This window comes from Drosophila mauritiana, chromosome 3R (assembly GCF_004382145.1).
Source record: "Drosophila mauritiana strain mau12 chromosome 3R, ASM438214v1, whole genome shotgun sequence".
NCBI lineage: Eukaryota > Metazoa > Arthropoda > Insecta > Diptera > Drosophilidae > Drosophila > Drosophila mauritiana.
Genome location: NC_046670.1, coordinates 11,618,208 through 11,631,654, shown reverse-complemented (window position 1 = coordinate 11,631,654; position 13,447 = coordinate 11,618,208). Strand labels below are relative to the sequence as shown.

The 13,447-nt window shown below is 48.2% G+C and overlaps 7 protein-coding genes across 8 annotated transcripts; 4 read left to right on the top strand and 3 right to left on the bottom strand.

Moving 5' to 3' along the window:
• Positions 1-68: 68 nt before the first annotated feature.
• Positions 69-2,475, bottom strand: LOC117143276 (surfeit locus protein 4 homolog). The gene is made up of 4 exons (XM_033307855.1): positions 2,228-2,475; positions 1,212-1,475; positions 736-1,146; positions 69-674 (listed from the first exon to the last, which is right to left on the bottom strand). Exons 1-4 carry the CDS (start codon positions 2,276-2,278, stop codon positions 588-590), a joined length of 813 nt encoding a protein of 270 aa, XP_033163746.1. The 5' UTR covers positions 2,279-2,475; the 3' UTR covers positions 69-587.
• Positions 2,476-2,515: 40 nt separating this feature from the next.
• LOC117143272 (NF-kappa-B-repressing factor) lies at positions 2,516-4,323 on the top strand. The gene is made up of 5 exons (XM_033307850.1): positions 2,516-2,992; positions 3,103-3,461; positions 3,518-3,714; positions 3,774-3,935; positions 4,000-4,323. The coding sequence occupies exons 1-5, from the start codon at positions 2,617-2,619 to the stop codon at positions 4,220-4,222; spliced, it is 1,317 nt and encodes a 438-aa protein (XP_033163741.1). The 5' UTR covers positions 2,516-2,616; the 3' UTR covers positions 4,223-4,323.
• A 28-nt stretch (positions 4,324-4,351) lies between these two features.
• Positions 4,352-5,846, top strand: LOC117143271 (zinc finger protein 816). Its single transcript, XM_033307849.1, has 2 exons — positions 4,352-4,761; positions 4,821-5,846. The coding sequence occupies exons 1-2, from the start codon at positions 4,432-4,434 to the stop codon at positions 5,820-5,822; spliced, it is 1,332 nt and encodes a 443-aa protein (XP_033163740.1). The 5' UTR covers positions 4,352-4,431; the 3' UTR covers positions 5,823-5,846.
• Positions 5,847-5,997: 151 nt separating this feature from the next.
• Positions 5,998-6,712, top strand: LOC117143278. Its single transcript, XM_033307857.1, has one exon. It carries the CDS (start codon positions 6,022-6,024, stop codon positions 6,655-6,657), a length of 636 nt encoding a protein of 211 aa, XP_033163748.1. The 5' UTR covers positions 5,998-6,021; the 3' UTR covers positions 6,658-6,712.
• On the bottom strand, positions 6,658-7,309 carry LOC117143279 (trafficking protein particle complex subunit 6b). The gene is made up of 2 exons (XM_033307858.1): positions 7,170-7,309; positions 6,658-7,102 (listed from the first exon to the last, which is right to left on the bottom strand). Exons 1-2 carry the CDS (start codon positions 7,236-7,238, stop codon positions 6,713-6,715), a joined length of 459 nt encoding a protein of 152 aa, XP_033163749.1. The 5' UTR covers positions 7,239-7,309; the 3' UTR covers positions 6,658-6,712.
• A 238-nt stretch (positions 7,310-7,547) lies between these two features.
• Positions 7,548-10,502, top strand: LOC117143455 (protein O-mannosyl-transferase TMTC4). Its single transcript, XM_033308165.1, has one exon. The coding sequence runs from the start codon at positions 7,668-7,670 to the stop codon at positions 9,783-9,785; it is 2,118 nt and encodes a 705-aa protein (XP_033164056.1). The 5' UTR covers positions 7,548-7,667; the 3' UTR covers positions 9,786-10,502.
• LOC117143456 (cysteine protease ATG4D) lies at positions 10,420-13,236 on the bottom strand. 2 transcript variants are annotated; one of them, XM_033308167.1, is made up of 6 exons: positions 13,130-13,236; positions 11,984-12,941; positions 11,729-11,924; positions 11,586-11,662; positions 10,943-11,418; positions 10,580-10,882 (listed from the first exon to the last, which is right to left on the bottom strand). In XM_033308167.1, the coding sequence occupies exons 2-6, from the start codon at positions 12,939-12,941 to the stop codon at positions 10,580-10,582; spliced, it is 2,010 nt and encodes a 669-aa protein (XP_033164058.1). In that variant the 5' UTR covers positions 13,130-13,236. The 2 variants fall into 2 exon arrangements, with proteins under 2 accessions (XP_033164059.1, XP_033164058.1); XM_033308168.1 differs by lacking the exon at positions 13,130-13,236 and having other exon boundaries at positions 10,420-10,882.
• Positions 13,237-13,447: the final 211 nt, after the last annotated feature.

The window sequence follows — 13,447 nt, the reverse complement described above, 5'->3', positions numbered from 1 at the left end:
TATTAAAACGTTACAATTTAATTCTATTACACTTTTGCTTATAAACGAAAGAAACAAATCATTGTCAATTGGTACATCATATTTTATACATCGTTTTCATATTCAAACTTCTAGCAATCAACAAAAGGCAAACACCAAGGTTACAACTTATTTATAAGAGCGTACAAATCATATATAAAATCGGCAAAAAACATGGATATTGACAAGCATAGATACAAAAATCAGTTATGTCTCTCATTTGGGGATGGCTCGAAAGTGACCAAAGTTTTTTCTTGCCTGTTCTTTATGTACAAAAATAAAATGTCCTAAATGTTTAAAATGTCGAAGTTTGTCGTTGAATGTGCGCGAATGGATTTGGGGTTGGGTTGGGGCGATCCCTATGAGTGAGCCAGTGGAGGGGTATTGCGGAAGTCCCTTTATTGAAAATTGTCAAGTTCTTATACGTGCCGGTGTTGTGCTGCTGATGCTGCTCCTGTTGTTGTCCCATTTTATGGTAATTCCTAACTAACATTTCTCGGAAAGAGTAAAACACGGTAAAAGTCAAATGTTGAAAGTGTTTCGTGCAAGGAGCGACCGTTGCCTGGCCTCTACCACTTCTTCTTGTGCTCGTCCATGGAAACGCCGCCAGGGCCCAAGGACACGATCATGAGGAGGCCACCGATCACCGAGAGAGTCTGTGAAAGGAATGCGAAAAATTAGCAAAAATTCATGGGAAAAATATTGTCAACAGCTAACCTGGAAAAAGTCGTATTTCAAGAAATCCCTGAGTGGCTTGTAGGACGGAATGGTCCACCAGGCATTGTGGTACAGGTTCAGGACCGTAAGCAGAGCCACCAAAATCAGGGCGGACAGCTTCGTCTTGTATCCCAGCACGACCAGCACCATCAGAATGGAGCCGATGATGTCCTGGATAACTTGCCATACGCTCAGCTCAAAGCGGATCAAAGTGATGAACATGAAGGCCAGCAGGATGCGGCCCGCCAGCTGCATGAAGTTCTTGGGCTTGTTCTCGCCCATCGATGGCACGCCGGCGAACAGGCTGCGCCCCTCTATTCTGGCTTCCGCCAGGACGAGCAGTAGGGCTCCGATCAGTGCAAAGTTTCGCAGTAAGAACTGGAAGTCCCACAGAATGGAGTATGCCACGGTCTGCAAACAGAGGATCGGGTTAACGTCAAGGCTTCTGCTTCTGGCGGATATGTATGCAGACTCACTTGCAACACCACAATGAAGAAGAGCAGTCCCACCGCTATGTCGACCTTAAATCTGGCCATCACCATGCCGCAGCCGCCCAGTTGGCCCAGCAGGTTGACGAGCACAAAGACGGTGGCCAGGAACTTGCCGCAGCCCCAGCTCATGTCCATGTACTCCCGCTGCTCGTTCCATTGGAAGTACATGCGCAGGCCGTCCTCGAAGAACGTGGCGATGAGGCACAAACGGGCCACCGTGGGCAGCACATTTTTGCCGCGCTTGATGACCTGCAAAAATGAGCGTTCGATTGGTTCTGGTTGAGTTGAGAGCAATTGGGATGGGTGCTGATATGGTGATAAGGGGGCTACTGACAAGGTGATAAGGGATTTAAATATACAATGCCGTTGAGCGTGGCTTGCTCGTAGTCGCTAGAAATCGCCCGCTGGCTGTGACGTGTCTCTAAACGCTAGTATCTCTCGATTGCTATCTGCCAGCTAACGGGTTTTGGCCCGGCTGTCCATGTAACTTCATACATGTATATATGTAAATCGCGAGCAAGTTCACCTGGCTTTCTAGCCCGACTATTACGGAACTCGACCTGGCCGCTGGCGTCCAGCTGCCCGCTATTTCTTTTTCAACACTTTCACTTGCGGAGACAGCTCTCTCGCACACACACAGACACATACGCAGCAGCACACAGGTAGAAAATAAGCAGCGAGAGAGAGAGTTTTCCCTGCGGCAGACGCAACAACTGGCAATTGCGGTACTGGAGTACAATGCAAACCCATCATCTGGGTTGCACCCAATTCTTATTGGAAGCCAATGCCCAGCACGTAGCCCCCATGTCAGCGGATCGTGATTATATGCAGCCAAGACCCTCAAACTTTGCCGCGTTTGGGTGACGTTGGCAGTTTTCCCAGTCTGCAGCTGCCAGGGCTTTCCCGCAAATCGCGTTTGGGGGCATCGGGAAGACGCTCTCTGCGATGGATATGGAGTCCTGGTGGACTTCTTTTAGGCAGTGGAACCTAATATATCTTACCTGTTCCGCCACATCCTCCGTTTTCGCTATGTACTCGTTGGGTATGCTCATGTTGGCTGCTTTGGGCTGATCCGATCTCTCACTTTGGGGCAATCGTCTGTGGAGACACTTTGGCAATTCGTTTCTGACTTCCTGGGCGTCGCGTCGCTCTCCAAATTATTGTTAAGTTACCAAAAAATCATGAATTAAAAGGCAGGAACTTAAAAACACACACGCACGACAGAGTAGAGCCGTGATGGGGCCTATCGTTATCGCTACGTTATCGATAGCCAATGGAACACATGGCCAATCGGTAATTGATAATTCGCTGTGAATGGGAAAACAGCAATCAAAAAACAAGCGTGCCATTTTATTTGACAAGTAGAACGCTATTTACTCTTCTTGTCAAGATGTCTGTCCAACAATCCAAGCCAAAGCAGAAGAAAGTCAAAGCAAAAAAGGATGATGCCGGCTACGCATCCGGGGAATTTTCCTTGGACTGGGATGTAGACAGCTACAAGACGGAGTACGAAAGTGATGAGCACTGGGATCTGCGACGCAGCTTCATGCTGGCCCACAAGGATCGTTTTGAGGAGGACCGGCTGGTGTGCCTGGCCCAAACGTTCGTCAACATGGAGTTCATGGGCTGCAAGTATCCCAGCGCGACGATGCTTTTGGTGGCCGAGTTGTCCAAGGAAATCGCAGCGGAATTCCGTCAGAAACGGGAACAGCGCCTCAAGCGCACCTTCGTCTCGGCGTCGGATGCGGCGGAGCAGCGCGCCAAAGGTAGACGACTGAACAATTAGTGGGCCAATAGGCGGGAGAAGATTCTTTTTATCACTAGTAACTATACGAGCCAGAGAGACCACAGCCTAATGCCTAATTCCAACTACTAGGGCGCCGGGCTCCACCCCTTTCCTCGTCGGGCTCCCCAGAGGATAGCTCGAACATAAATCGCCAGTGTTTTGGCGGCGGAGATCCAATCGATCTCTATCAAGATCTGCGTTTCGGTCGGCTCATTGTGTACTTGGCTGGGGGACGGTGCAGCCTGCAAAACTCCTGCCAAATTGCGAATGTCAAGTACGAAGAGCGTGACAGCCGAGAACAGCCATTAAGCGATAATACAAAATGCGCCGAAATATTAGTAAATGATGAGGTAATAGCGACAGGACAGGGGGAGAGCCTTAAGGCGGCCAAGAAAGCTGCCTATAAGCAGGCGCATTTGACGATCCAGTCCTATTGCTATAGTATTAAGGTATGAAAGTCCTGCAATAATATATGCCCTATTTAACCCGGAACTACGCTACACAGCTGAATGCCACGCGCGACACCATTAAGGTGGAAAAAAACAAGGACGGCGTCAAGATCAAAGTCACCAATGAGTCCGCCGACAGTCCGGGCGATCCCAAGTTGGACCCCAGCAACAAGGGATATCACATGATGCGACTGATGGGCTGGACAGGCGGTGGCTTAGGGCGACTGAAGCAGGGACGTGAAGAGCCCGTATGGTAGGAGTTCGACATTTTACCGTATCGCCAAACGAAACTAATCTCGTTCATATTTTCAGTTATCTGCTAAAGAACAATCGTAATGGTCTTGGATTAATAAATACAAAGGGAAATTTCGCTGATTACCGCAAGCTTATAGAAAACTATGTGAGATCGGACGACATACGTGACATGCAGTTTGAGCCCACGTTTTCGAAGGAAGAAAGAAGCACGCTTCACCAGTAAGCACCTTTATCCCACATCGTAATAAATAATTGCTTATAGTGTTGGCATTTTACTTTGCAGAATCGCCCGAAGATTTGGCTTGCGTTCGGCTAGCTATGGGAGTGGGGAGAGCCGGCGGCTTTTGATCACCAAGAAGATCGACTATGGCACAATACTGACAGAGGTCCTGCTTCGACGCAACCCCAAGTTTTGTGATCGTTACTTTGTGCACGTGCCCATGCAGAAGGCGCACCTGTTTCCTGGTCATGTGGCCGACCTAGAGATGGATGATGCATGCGAATAGGCAGGACGAACAAAACCTCAGCTCATAGTACTCTGATAAAAAGATCTTCTTTATTCTTAGTTTTAATATAAAGGATGTAAAATACATGAAAAGTATTTCTGACCGTGTACTTTGTTTACGTTTCGTGCTGAATGGCTGCGACAAAGAAGAAGCATAGCTGCAATTGCAGTCTCCTGTACGTGCGATTTCAATGCATTTAGAATATAGCAATGAATAAATGTCCTCGCTGCAACTGCGATGCTACAGGACAGAATCGCCTAGTCACCGACAGCTGTGGACACACCAAGTGTCGTCTCTGCCTGGTGGCGGATGTATCGGATTGCCTGGAATGTCGAGTTGCAATCCAGGAAAGTGTCGAGATCCAGCAGACACAGGAAACGATAGCAAGGACGTCGGCTGATAAGCGAATAAGTGTCACAGATAACGGCTACCACTGTACGGTCTGCAACAAGGATTTTCGCAGTCGGACCCAGCAGTATTACCACCTCACCTGCGGCAACGATCTTCTCAAGAAGTTCAACTGCAAGGAGTGCGGACGCGTGAGTTGCAGCGTGTACTTATGCTGTGTGTAGTTTTCATGACTAAGATTTCCTTGCAGAGGTTTGCTACCAGTTCGCATTTAAAGTACCATCTCATGAGCCATGAGAAACAATCAAAACACTCGTGCAGCGTCTGCCATAAAAGTTTCAAGCAACCAATTGTTCTACAGCGCCACATGCTTACCCACAACCAGGAGAACCATTTGTGCCCGATCTGCCAGAAGGTTTTCCGCCGCAAGAGCTCTCTTGCAAGCCACCTGACGATCCACAGCGATCTCGGCCTGCAATTTAAATGCGAGCTCTGCTCTAAGCATTTCCAGAACAAGGCCAATTTGAACCAGCATCTGCGGAAACACGACAAGAACATTATTCGGCACAGGTGCAAAGTGTGCCAGAAGTCCTTTCTGCGACAAACTACGCTTCGGCTGCACATGAAGCGCCACTCAAATCGCGAACGACAGTCCTGTTCCCTGTGCGGCAAAACCTACAATGATCCGGATGCTCTGGGCCGGCATTTAAGACAACACAAGACTGCAGAACGCTACCGCTGTATCCAATGTGACATCACTGTCAACCGAAAGGACAACATGCTGCGACATCTGCGATCCATGCACCCTGGTTGTGCGTTTGACAGTACTGTGGAAATGGCTACACCGAGGTCCAGTGCTCAGGAGGCCACGACGGCGGAAGAAAGACCGTCTGAGACTGTAAGATACAACAGCGTGATCCAGAGTGTGGGCAACGTTGAGCCAGTAATGTTGCCGCAAACTACGCCACTGCCATCTCAACTCCCCGAACTGCAGCTGGAGCAAGGAAAAGCTGCCTCAGAGCATCTGCCTCTGCCAGATGTAATGCCAGAGGAGAATGTTCAGCTTTATCGCAAGATCATCTTGGATCTGGACAACGAGGAATACTCTAGCGAACCTAGCCCCGATGCACAAGGACCCGCCATGCAACATCACCAGCCGCGTGTCCCGGGACAAGGTAGCTCCAAATTTAGCGAGATGCACTGGCGCAAGAATTTCAAATATTGGTACCAAAAAGAAGAAAACACAAAGTGACGATATGATCTCTAATGAGTTGGCCCTTTTTCAAAAGGGTCCTCTAATTTATTAGAGATAAGTCAGGTGCTGCGAACCGAAGCGAACCGCAGCAATCTTGTTGGCCGCTAGCCATATTTCCGCGTGCCGACGTCACTGCCAAGTTCACCGGCCATCGGAAGCAGCAAGACCGCTTAATTTGCAACAAACAGTATTCAATATGATGGACGAGCGATCGGAACTCGAAACACTGCGTGAGATTTATTACCTAACTGATGTTGCGTCGTGCAACTGGCGCAAGTTGCTTGCCCTGGGCGACTGCCTGGACCAACAGCTCAAGCGCAAGCTGCTCTGGATGTGGCCGACATCGGTGGACTTGGACTACTTTAATCAGCTACTAGCCATGCACGACATCCAGCGAGTTTTGAGCATAGGCTGCGGCAGTGGGCTTTTGGAATGGCTTATGACAGTGTCTGGAGGTCGGAAAGTGCCCATGTTTGGCTTGGAGGTCGATCGCAACTGGTGGCAGAGCAAGTACTCCGTTCGAAGTTTCATACCGCTAAACTATTTAGAGGATGCCAGCCAACTGGATACGGATTTATTGGCCAAATGCTGCAGTGACGTCCATCCTTGTGCCTTGCTCTTCTGCTACTTTAACAATCGAGGGGCTTTTCTGGACTATCTGAAAGTGTTTCAAGGAAAGTGGCTTATATTGATTGGGCCACTGCCCGCCCTGGGAATCCACACAGATCCCAATCCCGCCCAGCCTCAACTGCCCATCGACCAGTGGATCCTGCGAGAACGCCTTAACTGGACTGACCACAACATTGTGGCATTCTACGAAAAGATAGCCTAGTCTAGTCTGTAGTATCTCTATAATTGTAGTAATAAACCATTGCCTTACATCCTAATTAGTTCCTGTTCACTTCTATGTGAAACTTGCAGGCGGGTATGCTTTGCACTTCGGCCGTCACGGTGCTGTTGATGCCTAGATTGCTAAGAGCTCCTCGCACAAGCCCGCACGTGAAGGCCACGAACTTGGGCGCGTGCTCCAGCTGCTTGGTGCCCGGCGAGATGCGAGTCAGAAATCGGAAAGCCTTGTCCTGCACAACGTACATTCCGTGGTTGTTCGTCCTCAAGTTGTCCACTTGCTTTTTGTATATAAGCATCCAGAAGTCGGTGCATATAAACTTCATCGTCTCCAACTCGTCCTTAAATCGCGAAACTTCACGGGTGAGCCGCTCAATAAGGCGGTAGCCGGTGGTGAAGCCTATGTACTCCAAAGTGGCCAGATCGTGCTCCTAATAGGCGGAACCAAATCAAAATCGGTTGTATGACTGTTTTTTTTCGCGTTCCACGGGTTCCTACCTTATTGCTATCCAGACAATAATTGACTATCTCTGCATGGAGGCAATCGAAAAGGATTTCTTCAGACATTTTCGAAGATTTAATTTTTCTTTGTGATTTTAACAACTTTTTCCTCGGATTTGTTTTGATCTAGATTTAAACAGCTGTTGCAAGCGTTAACGGGCGAATGTCTAGCTAGCTTTTAGCAGTTTATTTTTATTATTATTATTTATGCTTGAATATCAAGGGTATATATAATTATTTTAATATGAATACTCTAAATTGAGCACATTTGATAGTTTTATTTACGTAATTTTATATGATCTTATAACCATATATTTTTCGATGCATATTTTTAGCTACACTGCACACATTTCTATCGCTGATCTGGCATCACTGTCCAGTGAGGGGGTGTTTGGGCAAAAACACAACAAAAAATGTATACAAAACAACTCCGATTAAAATTCGCAGAATTAGTGAATTAAACTTGAACAATTGACAATTAGTAAATAATCCAGTATGCTAGACCTCGTTCACAAATCCACGCTGCATAGCATGGTCTGTCAGGCAATCCTAGTGTTAATCTGTTTGCTATGCTACGGATGCGGCGGCCTCAGTGGAGCCAAGTTTGTCTTCGATGATACGGTGGCCATCGTCAAGAACCGGGATGTCAACTCACTGCCCACCAACTGGACGGCGATCTTTACGCACGACTTCTGGGGTGCTTCCTTGCTCAGTTCCGATTCCCACAAATCGTTTCGGCCACTGACCACACTGATGTTCCATTGCGAGTATGCCCTTCTGGGGCTAAGTGCCGCCCACATGAAGTTCCTAAACCTCCTGCTGCACTGCGTCAACACGATACTCATGTGGCGATTGATTCGCTCTCTCTATGTCCCGGAGGTCAGCACGGCGAGATGGGCCATCCTCTCCGCGGCTCTATTTGCCGCCCATCCAATTCACACAGAGGCGGTTTCTGGTGTGGTTGGCAGGGCCGAGCTTATGTTCGGCATGATTCACTTGTTGTGTCTTCTGCTGACCGTGGCAAATACCGGGAGACTTGGTCCACAGACTGGCGGTCTAATCATGCTGCTCACTGCTGTGGGAATGCTGTTCAAGGAGTCCGCAGTGACCATCCCCATGTCGTGTGTACTGTTGGATTACTTTCAAAACGGCTACTATCATCTGCGATTCAAGGATCAGTGGAGTCTTTTGCGCACCCGGATGAGCTACTTGTTCTACTTGCTGGGTACCTTGGGTCTACTGACGGGTCGCCTTTGGTGGCAGGACTTTGAGACGCCCACCTTCAAGGAAGTGGACAACCCCGTGGCGCACAATGAGCACGTGCTGACCCGTGGGCTCTCCCAGCAGTATCTGCTGGTCATGAACATCTGGCTGATGCTGTGCCCCCACTGGCTATGCTACGACTGGGCATTGGGTTGCGTCAAGTTGGTGACTAACATCTGGGATCTGAGACTGCAGGGCGTGATCGGATTCTACTCCATCGTATTGGTGGCTCTGATGAACTTCCGACGGCTGCCCGGAATGATGTTAGCTCTGGGTTTAATGATCATCCCGTTCCTGCCCGCGTCGGGAATCATTTGCGTAGGATTCGTGATTGCCGAACGGACGCTCTATGTACCATCCATTGGCTTTTGCCTGCTGTCCATCTACGGATTCTTATATTGGTATGACAGCAGTACGGAAAACACCCACTGGCGCACTGCTCTACGGATTCTTTTAATGCTGCTCTTCTCCGTTATGATGGTACGGACTAGGCAGCGGGCTACTGACTGGCTTAACGAGGAGCAGTTGTTCAAGTCCGCGCTACAGGTGTGTCCTGACAATGCCAAGGTACACTATAACATAGCCCGACTGGCCACTGATATGGGAAACAATACGAAAGCCTTTCAGCACTACCACAGGGCCATTGAATTGTATCCGAACTATGAGTCAGCTCTGATGAACCTCGGCAACCTGTATCGGGAGCACGGTCAACTAACCACCGCCGAGGAATACATTCGATTGGCTTTGCAGGCGTATCCTGCATTTCCAGCGGCCTGGATGAATCTCGGCATTGTGCAATCGGCTCAGGGAAAGTTCGACAAGGCTCTGGCCAGCTATGAGAAGGCCCTGAAGTACAGAGCCAATTTCGCCGTCTGCTACTACAACATGGGCAATCTGTATCTGGAGCAGAAACGTTACGCCGAAGCGCTTCATCATTGGCAGCATGCCGTGGCACTAAATCCCCGCCAGCCAAAGGCCTGGGCTAACATTCTCACAATGCTGGACAACAAGGGGTTGCAGGAAGACGCTCTGCGCATCTCAAACCAGGCACTCCAACATCTTCCCAACGATGTTAGTATCCTTTTCATTCGCGCCAACGTGCTTGGCAAATTAAAACATTACACGGAGGCGGAGGCGATCTACAAGCGCGTTATTGAGCTGGAGCCCCACAACACTTTGTACCACACGAATCTCGGAGTTCTCTATCATCGCTGGGACAAGACGCAGGAGGCTATAGAGGCTTATCGGACTGCAATAAGTATTAGTGCGGCTAGGGCATCGACAGCCCGGGAGAATCTCAGCAAGCTCTTAAAACGCCTGGAGCGGGAGGCGCAGGTCATGCAGCGATAAGCGTTTCAAGTCCCACCATCCAAATATGGATCCAACCAAAAACTTGGTTGTTTGCAAATAATAAGAGGTATGTACACTTCGCAAGCTGTAATAATCCCAAACGAAAGATGAGGTTGTGGGTTAAATTACTTATTCATAAAAGACATTAAAACTAGTTAGTCTAATTCAATTTAAGTTCCGTGCAATATTGTATCTATATCATACATCCATATCCCATCAGCGAAATCTCATGACACCTTAATTGTATTTAGTATAAGTTAGGATAGTTTATTTATTTACTCGAGGGTATATACAATTAATGTTAAAACTAAATAATGATCGAACAATTACAAGACGACTTACATAATTTAACTAAACTCTAGAACTAAGGACTACATGAAATACTTCAAAGAATAGTGACAATTGTGGCACCATTGTAAGATAATTCAATTCCATTAAAGATTCATGATTTTAAAATAATAATACCGCAAATTACATAGGTTTATATATAATACATATAAACAGATCGGGCTGCTCGAACATGGAAATAGCTGAAAAACTTTGGCAGAATGCGAGACGACAGGTCGAACAAAAGAGAGATTAACGTGGACATCAGTAAATATTCAAGATACATGCATGCGTCTATGTACTATATGCGTAGGCGTAAAGGTACAACAAAGTCTTTGTGTTTGAGATACGGGTCTGTTGGGTTTTTCTGGGCGAGCAAGCAAGCAGCAGCGGCTGGCAACTAAATCAAATAATAATGAGCAAATAACACAGCTAGCACAGCAACACGGTTATGCGGTGGCAACGATCTACAGCAGCACAAACTCTTCGCTTTCACTATCATCTTGGTCGTGCTCATCGCCGTGCTGTGGCGGCGCCAGTTGAGCGCCCAGTTCCTGGGCCAGAGAAGCCACCTGTTTTATGAGCGGCTTGTACAGCGAATCGCTCATTTCGTCCCGCTCGTGATCCATGCAACGGCCGCGGGAAAATGAGAACAATGGATAGTTCATCTCTGTTTGCTCGGTTTGATGGGATGACTGAGGCGTCGTATGATGGCTCCCAGCCGCCTTATCCACAGTTGCCCCTGAAGCGCAACGCATAGGATGCAAATACTGTTGAAATTAAGATATTTAATATGCCGTTGGAAAACGAAATGTTTGGCTTTTGCTTACCAGCTGCACGCTCTCCATAAAATTGTCGAAATCACTTTTGGTGGCACAGTAAAAGCCGATACAACAACTAGGATCCATTTTACTGGCCTTAAGCTTCCGCGGCGACTTGCAGTGAAACGAGTGCAGGGAGAAGTTCTCTTGGTTCACATCCACCATCTCCTGGCAATAGTGCGGATCCAAGTGGATGAGCCTGTCCTCCTGGAAGCCGACAAAGTACAGCGAATGCTTTGGCTTTCCACCAATGATGCCCAGGCAGTGTTCTGTACTCAGCAGCAGCTTCAGACAATGGGCATACACAGGATTCAGTTTATCACTGCCCAGGCGCAATGGTATCAGAACGATGAGGGACTTCCAGTGCTGTTGTTGCTCCGTTTTGGGAGTTTCCGCCTGCGGCCGCTTCGCTTGTTGCCAAGGCACATGGGGTTTTGGCGCCGGTTCCGGAATGCTGCATTGATCCTCAATATCTTGCAAGTAAACTGAAACACCACAAAGACGGTTATCAAATCACGTACCTTATCAATTGAGCCCATGAGTAATGAGCTTCGCGAACAAGGTTGCAGCAATTACTCATGAACATATCAATGTGTCATGGTAGTTATCTTATGAATCTTTGATTAAGGGATTCCTTTCTGCTTGTACTTACTCGTGCAATCTTTGGCTACATAGACACTAATATTGTCAAAGTCTGCATTTTCCTGAGCCGCGTGCTCTAAGGCGTGTCTGTGGTGAAGTGAAGAGTTGTTTAATTAAATAAAGATTAACAAAGCGATAAAGATCTGTACTCACTTAAGCAAATAGGAAACAGAGGCGGGACCGTACCAATCGCCAGGTTTTTTACCCAAATGCTCCCCCAGCCGCACCAGGGCGTGGATAGAGAAGGGACTGCTTTTTGAGGAACTGTCCCCGAACCACTTGACGATCTTCTTATGCATATTGTCCTCGTAAGTTGAGTGCAACTGGGACTCCGAATCATAGCGCCAACCTGAAGCAAAAAGGTTTAATAGATATCAAACTTATTTGTTGTTTGCTAGTTTAACTTACTGCGCCCTAGGAAGTGACAGATGAGTCCTTGAGCGAAGAGCATCTGACCACTCCTTAGCATACAGCCCCAACCGCAGTCCGAGGTGTAGTTGGAGCCATTCATTATCGGGAACTCTCGCCGGTAGGTCATCCAAATCCTACTATAAAAGTCACGACGAAAGCCTTCGATGCCCTCCTCCCAAGGCTGTTCGCCCACCTGGTTCTCCACTGCGTCCATCCCCAGTTCCTGGGGCACCACAATCTCATCGATCTGCTGCGGATTAAGGGCTGGATACAAGGAGGTTGACGTCGATGTGGCCTGAATGCTGTCGAACGCCGATGTGGCGTTATCGGGAGTGGTATCCGCCCCGCTGGGCAGCTCGGTGATGGAACTTTCCATGCTTACGGGCGGAGTAAAGCGGCGATGATAGCACCGTCCCAGCAGCCACACGGGCTGCTCGTTTGAGAAGCTGGTCTGCCTCATCTTGCCGCTCCAGCCATACTTCACATTGTGCCACATTGCCACGAGCTTAGACTCCATGCCCTTGGTGGGAGTACGGTTTGCCGACAGGTCACCGGGTTCCTCGCTGTGCTGCTCCACGTGACCGCAGCTCGGACCGCTGTTGCCGCCGCCGCCGTAGAGCTGACTGAAGGCGTTCATGAAACGTGATGACGTCGATATTTTTCGCTGCGGAGTCGCTGTCGCAGCGTTTTCCGACTTGAGGTTCAGATTCCCACCTGATGTGCTTACGGGGGAGGGGGAAGGGACGCGTGGAACGGCGAATACAGTGCGATGAATCGTCTGTATGGGGGCCGCCTGCTCTTCCTCGATGGCGCCGTCCTCCACCAGCGGCAAGGACAGCGGATCCGCATCCTGGCCGCATATCCGGCTACCCTCTACAATGGTGCCCTCGCCGGCGGCTTCGAAGAGCATCAGTTTTTCGTCGGTCAACTTGGAAAGGAGGCCGTCATAGTTCATCTGGTTGGTGGCCGTGGACGAGGACATGAAAACAGAGGCGGAAGTGGTAGAAGAGCTATGACGCTTTGTCCGTAGCTTGCGGAACTTAAAGAACTGCGGCATTGTAATCTCGGTGCAAGCCCCTTGCTGGCCCTGGCTTAACTGACAAGCGACCACCGATTGCGTGCTAATTACAAATGTTTACTCACCGTTTATTTGTTGACAAAATAAGATAAAGTAACTCCACGAAATTTGTTTTTCTTATTCGCGAGAAGTACAATTGCCAATTTCAGTGTTGCCAGACTGCAAATCTGCTCTATTATGAATATGTTTGTAACGTGTGTTCTTATTTACGTTTATCTACCAAAGAGTTTAAAACTATATTTTTGTATTAGGCTGTTTTTATAAAATTTGTATCTATATCTAAAGTTCTTATACATACAATATATGAATGAATAAATTAAAAGGGGCCTGGAATAGGTCTGCTTAATAGAAACGCTCTGTTATTTTTACGCGGAATACGATTT